This window comes from Humulus lupulus, chromosome 3, assembly GCF_963169125.1.
Source record: "Humulus lupulus chromosome 3, drHumLupu1.1, whole genome shotgun sequence".
Lineage (NCBI taxonomy): Eukaryota > Viridiplantae > Streptophyta > Magnoliopsida > Rosales > Cannabaceae > Humulus > Humulus lupulus.
This window is the reverse complement of record NC_084795.1, coordinates 271,181,399-271,194,328: the sequence shown is the minus strand read 5'-3', so window position 1 is coordinate 271,194,328 and position 12,930 is coordinate 271,181,399. Positions and strand designations below refer to the sequence as shown.

Below are 12,930 nucleotides of genomic sequence, written 5' to 3'. Positions count from 1 at the left end.
ATGTCATAACCCTTTACTATTCATCTTGTTTTGCCCTACTTCTTTGTTTAAAAAGAGAACGCAAATATTGTTCCAAATTTACTTTCACTCAACGTATTAAAAAGCAGACTTATGAGAAATATACCATATCGGCTATTAAAATTAGAGTTACAAAGCGTAAAGGAATTTAAGTTCAATACTATCATTGAAGAATGTCATTTCCAATGTTCTTCTCTCATAAGTTAAACTTCACACAAGTTAAACTCCACATAATTATACAAATTTACTTTTTTAGCAGAAGACAGACAAGTTAATACTGAACAGTATGTGAGAATGAAACTAGCCAAAATTAGATCAATTTGTTCTTTAACCATGCTTTCATAATTCATCACTAAAAATTAGATCAATTACATGTCATCAGTTATTTTCGTGCCAACATTCCAAAAATGATGGATCCTTCCAAGGGGCTAACACTCCATCATGGGATAAATTCTGAAAAAAAAAATTACAAATTACATTAATCCGCAATCAAGCTAAATGTATTCAAAAATTTATTTATTAAAACTTTCATAGTTAGATCGTCATAAATAAAGAGCACAACTCACCTTCAACCAGTGAAAGAATCCTCGTAATAGATTTAGAGATTTAAGCTCATCATATTTAAATAGTTCAATCTGCTCAGCAAAATCTGCATAAATATAAGAAGAACTCGTAATCTTTCTTTGCTATTTTTTTTTCCAGAAAAACAGTGAAGCGAGAGTATTCAACCAGGTAGGAGCAAACTTTGCAACATTAAAGAAATATCACAAGAAAGCAACTTATGACATAATAATGTATACAAGCTTAAGCATGAGCAAAACATAAGAATTTAGAACTACAAAAACATGCAGTCAAGGTCCCTGAGAATCAACATAGCTGAAGTAGATGCAAAAAAAAACAAACAATGGAATCAACTGACCTTTATATTGATCAAGATACGATTTTCCAAAGCTGTTTTCCAATGGACATGATTTTGTTTGGCTCCGCAAATTTATTTCTTTAACTTTGGGTCTGCGACAAGATACTTCATGCCAAAGAACTCTATGCTGTTGTGGGTCATAAGGACTTTTCAATATATCCATGAGCTCCTTCTTAAACCGAGATTGGGATTGACTTCTGTTACCATCTTCAGCCAAATTCAAGTTCTCTAAATCTATCTAATCATTTGTGAAATATTTTTTATATAATGAAAAAACAAAAATCAGAAATTATCAACACAGATATTTATGTATAAAAAGCACAATTGTATAAGAATATAACTAAAAGAAAACTAATGAGATCGAGGTACAAGAACATACATTTATTCTTGTAGACTCAACGTGAGGGTCCTTGTCCAATGTAACTATTTCCAAATCCTCCTCCTCATCCTGATCAAGTTTCTCTGTACTATCATTGAAGCTAAACATGGTTTCTTCACCTTCTTTTTCCAGGAAATCCAGAAACGCAAGATAGTCTGGGCACATATTTTCAAATTCATCTTCCTGGTCACATTGACCCCGAAGCTGAATCTCCTCAACCTTGTCAGATTTCTTTGGGCTTTCATGGATCTCAGGCATTGTATTCTCATCATCTAGAACAACCTTGTCAGATTTCTTAGAGCGTTCATGGATCTCAGGCATTGTAGTCTCATCATCTAGAACAACCTTGTCAGATTTCTTAGGGCGTCCATGGATCTCAGGCATTGTATTCTCATCAGCTAGAACACAGCGATCCAGATATGAGAGATACTCATTATATTCATCTCCCTGATTGCAATCAGCTTCAAAACCATGTTTCAAATTAGAATGCCCACTTGTTCGACCACTAAGAGGATCAATAAATCTGCAATATTCTCCATCATTTTCATTGTCCCTTGAGTCAGGTGTTATATACGAATTGTCATTTGTGATGGGAAGAAAAGAAGCCAACAACTTGTTATATTCTTCATCTAATTCATCTTCATGGTCAAATTGATTATCAACAAGCTGAACTTGATTACGCACAGAGCCAAATCTCATACTAGGACGCTTGTCTTCTTCTACATCATAGTTGATTAGTTCAGTCATACCATTTTCATGAACAAACTCAACTGAATATGAATTTCCATTTTTCCTCAAATTTTTCAAGAACATAATATACCCAGGATCATCCACCTCCTCATCAGCAGCAGGAGCAGCAACATCATTACAATCATAATCACCATGCTTACATCTAATATTTGAAAAACTCGCAGGTTCCAAAAGCTCTAATTTTTCTCCGGCTACGTTCTTTTTTATTGCCTTTGAAGCCCTGCTGCTAGATATTGGGTTGAGTTGGTTACTTAAGCGTTCTCTCTTTAATCGCCTCTGAGACCTCAAATCAGAGTCAGCTTCACCACATTTCTGGTTATCTGCGCCCCCTAATCGGATGTTGCTGTGAGAGTTTGAGTTAAAAATTTCAGCATCTATGCCTTTTCTCCTCAATCGCCTCTGCAGCCTCAAATCAGGGTTGTCGTCATTACATTCCTGAGTAGCCGCACTCTCACATCGGACACCCTTTCTCTTTGCTGAACGAGGACCCATTCAACTCAAACAATGTGATACCCGTTTCTGAAATTTTCCCCAGCAAAACCCGAGAGAAACTGTAGAAGAAAACAAGAACATAAGATCAGTCCAAAAGTCCAAAACCCTTAAACACGGTGGAAACATGCAGTTTTATAATCGTCCAGGGAGATTAACCGTATCAATGAATGAGTAAACATTGTTAGAGAGCCAAGAAAATCAACACGAAATCACACCCCAAAACTTCGACTTTTTTTTTTTTTTAATTCAGTCTCCTTTTACTCACTATTAACCTAATTTCTTCCTCAGCCACAAACCACCAATCTGCTATGATTCTCACCCAAAACCCCTAAATTCATAAAAGAAGAAGATTTCTTGATTCTATTCATTCTCTTGTCACCGTAAAAAAAAAAATCATCATCATCAAAGGAAGATTATATACATTCAGAGTTCAAACCATTCCATTCCCAATTGCAACAATCAGAAAACACATATATTCAGAAAATAACTCCCAAAAAAAATGCATATATTCGAGCCATTCCAATCCCAATTTCTCGTCCTAGTTTATGCAAATAAAACTTAAAAATCGAAATGCATTTGGCTTTAGCAGGAAAAGTGATGATAGATAGATGAATGGAGGAGGGCAGAACCTTAGATTTTGAAGCTTGCCAGAGAAAGAAGATCAGCGCCTCAGAGTTTTGGGTTGAGTGAACTGGAGATGGTTAGAGCTGCGCGGACTTTGGGTTGCCGTTGGTACTGGGAGGTGACTTGAAACTTGGTGCTTGGAGACCGGTGGTGGCTATTGACTGGGCGGGCGGTCGGTCGGAGGGGCTGGGTTTGCTTCGCGCCGTGGTTGCACTGTATTAGACTATGAGTATTACAGAGAGAGAGATAGGGCTTTTTGGGTGATGAGTATATTTTGGCTTTAGTATTAATATTTGGGATATTTGCGTCTTAATCCTTATTATTTTGCCAAATTGTACACGTGCTCTCAGAGTCTCAATCAGCCGTTCACTCCTGCTTATTAAATGGCAGTGAAGACCAGATGTGCACCTTTACATAAAAATATCTTAATTTCTGTTGATATGTTATTTGAAATTTAAATAAACGTAAAAATATTATAGAATAAATAAATATTTATTATTTTCTTAAATTCTATATGTAAACTAATATTATTTATTTTTTAAAAACCAAAATAAATTGAAAAATCTAAAGCTGATTTAATTCTTTAATTAAAAAGATAAACCATAAATGTTATTAATAATTACTATGTAATTAATTAGAACAACTTTGTGGAATGGGAATTAAGTTATTTGAATAGAAAATGATTATGTGATCACAAATCGATAAGTTGTCAATGAACAAGGTTCAGAAATTCTTTTAGATAACTTACCTCCACAAGAGCAGACTTAGAGAAAAATCAATTAGTAAATAATCAACAAGTACAAAACTATTGATTTAAACAACATAGGATTCTCTCTTAAATTATTGTTGCAATCTTGTTGTACTTCTTTCTACAAATCTGGTTTTGATAAAATATTGAGTCTCTTGAAATCCCTTCAAAGATCAGTAAGTGCTCTCTTACTCCCGAAGTGAGACTTGGAACAAACTTCTCTCGAAAATTGCTTATCACGTTCACAATGTGTACCACACATGTTAAACAATGAACAAGATAGATACAAAAAGCACACAACACTAAAACAAATATTAAGGTGACCAACTCAATATTTACAAAATAAAAAAAAAACTCCAAAATAACACAAGTATTTTTCAAATTATTCTATTGAGAGAGGTGAAGTTTTGCAAAGGCTTTGGCTAGTATTCATAGATAAAAGGACGCTCAAAGCCAACTTCACATGATTTGTGCTTAGTCAGAAAAGATTTGCAAGATATTTTAATTTGGAAAAAATTAGACAGCTTATTGAGTTCTCTCTAAGCAAAATAAGAAATTGTCTAGACAACATAATCGTTTAATGAGTTAGACTGTAACGAATTTGGTCATTCTCCTTGACCAGATTCATTATGAGTTTTCCTCATCTATAATTACATAATTTTCTGGTAGATATCATATTCTTCTAATTAAGTCTAATTTACCATATAAACGTGGTAGATATGATTTTATGATAAGAATAATATATTAACTCAAATTAAGATGTACAAATCATGGACAACCAATTCAAGATTTCAATATCAATAGAATTTTTACAAATTTCAAGAATTAATTCACACATTAAACAAGATATCCAAACTAAATTTCGTTAATATTTTGTCTAAATTAAGTTACACAATAAAAGTTTTTACAATATCTCTATTTGGCAATTTGTTGGGAAAAACATTTTAACAACTGTTTGAGAGTTCCTGTAGAACAATTAGTTAAAATATCAATAGAGTTTAATAACAACTCCTCCTTCGAAAGACATATCAAGCATATAACCAATAACTCAGACAATATTAACTTTTAACAAAGTTTAACATCTAAATGTCAAAATAAGAAACCCAACCCAAAATTATTCCCTTTTTTTGTCTATCAATAAGCCAAAAGACAAAAGAGTAACAAAATAAATACAAATAGTAATTGTTGTTTACATTTATTCAAACAAACAAAAAAAACTAAACAATAAAGCGAGAACTAGAAGGTGACACCAATATTCATTTTACTATATTTTATATAGTTTTTTAAAATATATATTTTATATCCTTTAAGTCTACTAAGTTAATACTTCATTGAAAGAAAAAAATCCACTTAATAAATGATAATATGATGAAGCAAAAAGCTCACTTGAAAAGTGATGTTTGAAATAAACAAGATAACAGTTAATATTACAATATATTATACTTACAATTTAATTAACATCATCTTTCTATTTTGAGATTTGGCCTTGTTGTTATTCATTTATATATTTGTGGTCGTGCCTTCTAAAATTTTATTGTAATTTTTTGTTTGATCATTTATATTTTCTTTAATTTTTTCATTATTTTTGTAATGTCTTCCTAATCTAAGATTGTTACACTGTGTACTTTAAATAGTGTCAGACTTACTAATCAAGTTCATTAATTATAAATGTGCAACTAATGTTATTGTCAAGGATTAGAGTTAAAAAATTTAGTCAAAAGTAAACGTTGACTTTTTGTTTAAAAGTTTAGTACATACATAGGGTCCCAAAATGATGCAAAGAGATGTTTAAAAGAGTATATACAAGTCAAAAGTTACAACCAGCCGGCGTAAGCGGGAAAATAAGGGATACAACCCTAGTTCCTCTGAGATATCCTCGAACGTGGTGGTCAAGCAACCGCATATGTACATGCTGCTACTAAAGCTCTTTAATTCATGATTGGTCAAGCTTTCATTTTCCCTTACCTGCACCACATAGCACCTGTGAGTCAAGGCTCAGCAAGAAAATTTAAACATATGCATAAACAGTAAGCACATATTCCAGATGCATATCTAGCCTGCCCAGTAATAATAACATACTCATGCGTACATACAATTACAAATAAATGATCATATGATTATTCAAGGGCTGCTGCCCTAAATAGATGACCATGAGTCAACCAAGGCCCTATGCCCAAACTATGTGACTATAGAGTCACATGGGATCCTTCTTTAGAAAAAAAAATGTTTAAAGGAGCTCTACAAATCTAGCAGGAAATTATTAATATAAAATGATTAACATTAATTACTTCTTTATCTTCATTTATAAATATTTTAGAGCTCCTTAAAACATCTTTTAAAAAAACTATGTATTCAATTTTCTTTCTTTCTCTCTAAATTTATTATTTTCTATTATTTTAATTAATAAAAATATTTAAATAATGTAAATAAAAAAATTGAGAAACTGATACGTGACATGATGTAAAAAAATTATTGTCTTAATTTTGTAATTAAAAAATTAATATGAGATTATACAGTAGTATAACCACAACTTATCTAGGGTAGTATATAATCCCCTTAAAAAATCTAAAAAAAATAATTTTTTTTATATATTTCTATTATAAAGTATTTGATATTTTTGAAAAAAAAATATATAGAGAAATTGGCAGTTAAAGTCTATGTTCTTTCAAAATTGAAGTATTTAAGTCTCCGATCTTTCTTTTTTGCGGCAATAGACTCTTACATTCATGTTTAATCCTCATTTTAACATACGGATAACAGTTTTTGAAAAATATACATCAATTGTGTTACGTTAGAGACTTTTGCAAAAAAAAAAAATAAGAGACTTAAATTCTACACTTGTAAAATAACAAGGACTTTAGCTGCTAATTATTATATCATTTGAATTTATATTGATTTAATTATTAAATATCTAGTCTTAAACTATATATTATTATAATAATTATATTTTATAATATTTAAATTTATATTAATATAACTAATAAATATTTGATCAACTATATAATAATGATATTTTATAATATTTAAATTTATATTATTATAATAATAATATTTTATAATATTTAAATTTATATTAATATAATTAATAAGTATCTATATTTAATTGATTTTAAGAGTATATTTCCTTAAATATTAGAATATTATGTTAAAGCTAACCAAAATAAATCGAAACCATTCAAACAAAAAATTTATATTATCTACACATTTTTTATATAAAATCTTTAAAATTACGACTACTACATTATTTCATTAACGTTAGTATTATTACTGTTGAGAAAATAATAAGGATATAAGTTTATCAAACTGTAAATTGTAAGTGTTTTCACTACAAATATCATGACAACTTAGTTAATAGTAATGAAATTAAGTCCATTTCAATTAGTAGCATTATGTATTATATCATGAAAACATTTAGAGGTTTCACTGCAAATACTCCAAAGATTAATAATAATAAATTTAATCCACATTAAAAGATTATGATTTTATTATTATTAGGTTTTAGCATATACGCCGACTAAGTAATTTAGTCATTGAGATTTTTTTTAAAATGAAATTTTATTGAACCAATAGCAAAATCAGCTAAGGCAACTCTGCTTATTCAAGCAGAGGCACAATCAGGGAAAGAACCCAGCCACAAATCATTTACAAACTTATTACAGACATGCTTAATAATTCCATGAGCTACTTTGTTAGTTGTCCTAAAAGAATAAAAGAATGAACTACACAAATAAAAAATGGAAGAATCCTTCATTACTTCTATGACCGTATACCAGCTAGTAAGAACCTTATCTGTACAATTTAAGGCTTTGATCACTGAAGCACAATCAGAAGAAAGCTGGAAATTTCTCAGACCAAGTGAAGAGGCCAATTGCAACCCCATCTGAACAGCTAGACTTTCAGCCAATTCAACTGAAAACAAGCCCGGTTTTATAAGCAGCCTGAGAAGCAATCACCTTACCCCTATCATCTCTAGCAACAACTCCTAACCCACAGCCAGTGGAAACTTGACCAATTGAGGCATCACAGTCTATCCAAATAAGACCAACAGGAGGGGCTTGCCATTTATGAGTCTCCTTAACTTTTTTACTGTGACAATCTCTCCCTATCTCTTTGAGTAACTGAAGATTCCAGTTGATAAGATCTGAATCATCAGGCACAACAAGATGATGAAGAAGCTTGTTCCCTTTATTCCACACTGCCCAAGAAATGATACAAAAGACCATAAAGTCTTGCTTAGAGCAACTAGACCAGACTTTCAAAGCAAAATCAAAAGGATTGAGACTGTGAATAGGGAAGTGATGATAAAGATTGGGAGATTGCCAAAGTTTCTTAACTCCCTTACATTCCCAAATAGCATGAGTAACAGTTTCAGATCTATAATGACAGCGGAAACAGTGATTAGAAATGTCCATACCTTTTTTATTGAGGTTATCTTGGACAAAAAGCCAATTGTGGCACACTCTACACCAGAAGTTCGTCACTTTTGGAGGTAAATCAAGGTGCCAAATATTTTCCACCAACCTGTCATTTGATTCGACTTCGAACTCTCAGCTTCATCCATCAAGCTTCTCGCCACTTTGTAACCGCTCTTTACTGTATATCTCACATCGTTAGTAAAACTCCAGCACAAATCATCACGATAGTTCGAATTACTTGGAACGATGCCAAAGATCCAAGGGATATCATCCTTATGAAAACTTTGAGACATTTGGTTTATATTCAAATCTCCATTTTCAGAAAAAAGTGAACTCACCACTGCCCCTTGAAGAACCAGAACCTTAGTACGCAGAGAAAAAGACTTAGGGCGGGGCAGCCAGCAATCCTCATTAATTCTAACAGAGGCACCGTTACATATTCGCCATCTAACTCCTTGTTTAAGCACTTCCCGACCCCACAAAATGCTTCTCCAAATAACCGAACTATAAAAGCTTTTATTGGCTTCCAAAAATCCCTTATTCACTTAATAGCACTCTTTAATGGCGCGCTCTAAAAGGGAAGAAGGGTTGTTGAGTAAGTTCCAGCCTTGCTTAGCTAAAAGAGCTTGATTGAAATCCTCCAAGTTACGAAATCCCAAGCTTCATTTCTCTGTCTTTACACAATTTTTCCCAACTCGCCCAATAAATATTTTTTCTTTTTGATTGAGGACCCCCACCAAAAACGAGCAGCCATGACATGGATCTCTTTAATTAAACTCTTAGGAAGGCGAAAGCAAATCATAATATAGCAGGGAATGACTTGTATAAAAACTTTAATAAGGACTTCTCTGCCCGCATGAGGGAAAAGGTTAGCTTTCCAACCTTAAGTTTATTCCGTATTTTTTCCTCAAGCATAGAGAAAACTTATTTCTTTCTTCTACCCACAAAGGTCGATATTCCCAAGTATCTAGAATGACAATCCACCAATTTGATCCCAAGAGAATCATCTAAGTTCCTTGCTTTAGCTTGAGGGATATTTTTTCCCATACAAACTTCAAATTTGTCTAAATTGATAGTCTGGCCTGAAACAGTGGCATACTCAAGAATGGCCTTAATTTTCTTGCCCTCCATTTGACAAGCTTTTAGGAAAATAAAGATGTCATCCGTAAAAAAAAATGCAAAACTCTAAGGCCATTTTTACCAATGAACTCCATTAACAGTCCCTTGACACTTAACTTCTTGAATAAGGCATGATAGACCCTCAGAACAAAGGAAGAAGAGATAGCAGGATAAAGGGTCCCCTTGTCTCAAACCCCGTTGAGGAATGATCGAACCACGAACTTCACCATTTAATAGAATAAAGAAACAGACTAAACAAATACAATTCATGATTTTGCTAATCCAAGCACCCTCATAACCAAGACATCTCATCATTACCTCCACAAACTTCCATTCCACTTGGTCATATGCCTTGGACATATCTAATTTCAAGGCCATCTTCTTTGCCAAATCTACCCTTTTTCATAGTGTGAAGGCTCTCAAAACCAATTATAGCATTGTCTTGAATTAGCCGCCCACCTATAAAAGCACTTTGATTTTCTGATATAACAAGAGATAAACTTTCCTTCATTCTATTAGCAAGGCTCTTAGAAATAACTTTGTAAACAACACTACAAAGGCTAATGGGGCGAAAATCAGTTATACTTACTGGTTTATCCTTTATTAGACTATGGTGTCCCACATGGAATATGTGTAAGAATATTGAACTATTAATAAGAACATGTGTAACTCCATTAATCACCAATTGGTTTTTAGATGGAGCCTCATGATTCTTGTCATGGTATAAGATCCAGTTGCTCTGCCTAGCAATCATCTTCTACCTCTCACCGTTCGCTTGGATCGCAACAACTACTCATACTGGAAAGCACTTGTTCTTGCTGCCACACGAGCGTACGATCTTGACGGTTACCTTCTTGGATCGACTCCTCAACCTCCGGTACTTCTTCCAGGTACTATCGATCCAAACCCTGCTTATCATCTCTGGAATCGCTTTGATCAGTTTCTACTTCATTAGCTGTTGAATTATGTGCATGAAACGATGCTGGGTCACGTTGTTCAATGTCAAACCGCGGCTGAGGTCTGGACCGTTTTTTCACGCCTGTTTGCTACTCGATCTAAAGCCTAAGTACTCCAGATCAAAGGCCTCTTGCAATCAACCAAGAAAGGCTCTCTCTCTGTCGACGAGTACATTCTAAAGATGAAACAACTTACAGATACCTTGGCTGAAGCAGGAGACCCAATCTCAGACGACAGCTTGTGCCTCTACATCCTCGGAGGACTTGGCCAAGAATTCGAAGCAACCATTGTTCATTTGACGAATAGATCGGATCCTCTAACTCTTCAAGACGTTCAATTCAGTCTTCACAGTCATGAGATGCGCATCCAACAACTCTCTGCCTCCAATCTTGATAATATCCAGGCTAATCTTTCTAGTCTTTCTTTCCGTGGTCAAAACAGGCAGTTTCACAGGTTTCCTCGTGGTGCTTCTCGCGGAAACAGGCCACCCAACAATGGCAGATTTTCAGGACGTGGAAATATAGTTTCTTGTTAGCTCTGTGGCCGTGTTGGACATACAGTTCAGAAGTGCTATCATAGATTCGACATCAACTTCTCGGACCCTCCCACATCGACCGAACCACTCTCATCAAAGCAACCAGACTCTCCTCAAGCAATGCTATCCGAGGCTCACTTCTCTGATGCCTCCCCAGGTTCGTGGTTTCTTGATAGTGGGGCGACCAATCACATGTCCAATGAGCTGACACAACTTCATGACAAAGTGGATTACAAGGGCAAGGCCAAGGTTATGGTAGGCAATGGTAATGCTCTTTCACTATCTCACATTGGTTCAAATTCTGTTTCTACATTAAAAGCAAATCAGTCCTTAATTCTAAAAGATATCTTGCATGTTCCCACTTTAACCAAAAATCTCATCAGTATTTCCCAGTTCACTCGAGACAATAATGTCATTCTAATGTTTGATTCCACTTCTTGTCTTGTCAAGGACAAGAATTCGAGCCAAGTACTTCTTCGGGGTTCTCTTCGTGACGGACTCTATACTCTTGATGTTCAACCATCTGCTAGCACTACTGCATCCGCATCCAATTCTGGTCCAGCCACCTCAGCGTGTACTCCTTTTCATGCTTTCAATTGTACTACAACCAGTAATGTTGTCTATGACAAAACTCAAGTTGCCTCTGTTTGGCACCGTAGATTAGGACATCCCTCTCTTCCCATCTTAAGTAAAGTACTATCTTTTGTAAGTCCTAATACCAAATGTAATACAATTCATTTATGTGATGCTTGCCAAGTTGGCAAGTTACATCAATTTAGTTTCAAAACTACCTCTAATAATACAAGTTCTCCTTTTGATCTTATACACTCAGATGTTTGGGGTCCCTCCTTTTATCCCAAAATGCATGGCTACAAATATTATATCAGTTTTCTTGATGATTTCACTCGTTATCTTTGGATATATCCCATGCAGCAAAAATCTGAAGTTTCGGTCATTTTCAAGCACTATAACTCCTTTATTGAAAGACACTTTAACACAAAAATTAAAAGCATACAAACTGACCTTAGTACAGAGTATAAACCCCTTTATGATCTCTTCACTACCTTAGGTATCCGTAGACGACATTCATGTGCTCATACTCACCAGCAACAAGGAAACATAGAAAGAAAACACAGACATGTAGTGGACATTGGCCTCACCCTTTTATCTCAATCAAACATGCCCCTGTCATTCTGGTTTGAAGCTTTTTCCTCAGCAGCCTACCTAATCAATCGACTACCCACCCCAACCCTCAACCTCATATCACCTTATGAAGCCTTACATCACCTCAAACCCGATTACAATCTTCTCAAAACATTTGGCTGCTCCTGCTTTCCTTTACTTCGACCCTACCAACAACATAAAGTGTCTTTCAGATCATCTAAGTGCATTTTCATTGGCTATAGTCCCTATCATCAAGGTTACAAGTGTCTTCACCCCTCTGGCCGCGTGTACATAGCTCGGAGTGTCACCTTTAATGAGTCAGAATTCCCATATCAATCTCTGTTCACTCCTGCGTCACCAAGTACCTCCACTACTTTCCCAAACATAGATTCTAATGCATATCGGATACCAACCATTCCTATACCAACTCAGCCCCCATCACCAATTCCATTGACCCCACATCACAGTCCTGTTCAGCCTAATATAACAAATGATATTCCTTCCATTTCTTTATCCACTGATACTTCAAATACCTCTCAATCCGAACCCAGTACAGATAGCTCACCTCCTTCCATTCCAATATCAGACATTCATATCTCTATGCCTATTCCTCCTCAAATTCAAAAGGGTCATGCAATGGTAACAAGATCTAAAACTGGTAATCTTAAACCAAGGACTTTTGTTGCTAATCTTTTAACAGATCTTGAACCAACATCTTTCAAAGATGCTATTACTAACCCCAAGTGGAGACAGGCAATGCAAGTGGAGTATCAGGCTCTTATGAGGAACAACACGTGGTGTCTTGTTCCC

The 12,930-nt window shown here is 34.5% G+C and overlaps 1 protein-coding gene across 1 annotated transcript; it reads right to left on the bottom strand.

The window, feature by feature from the left end:
* Window positions 1-162: 162 nt before the first annotated feature.
* On the bottom strand, window positions 163-3,471 carry LOC133824215 (uncharacterized). Its single transcript, XM_062257081.1, has 5 exons — window positions 3,188-3,471; window positions 1,317-2,617; window positions 938-1,175; window positions 585-667; window positions 163-471 (listed from the first exon to the last, which is right to left on the bottom strand). Exons 2-5 carry the CDS (start codon window positions 2,556-2,558, stop codon window positions 397-399), a joined length of 1,638 nt encoding a protein of 545 aa, XP_062113065.1. The 5' UTR covers window positions 2,559-2,617; window positions 3,188-3,471; the 3' UTR covers window positions 163-396.
* Between the last annotated feature and the right edge of the window lie 9,459 nt (window positions 3,472-12,930).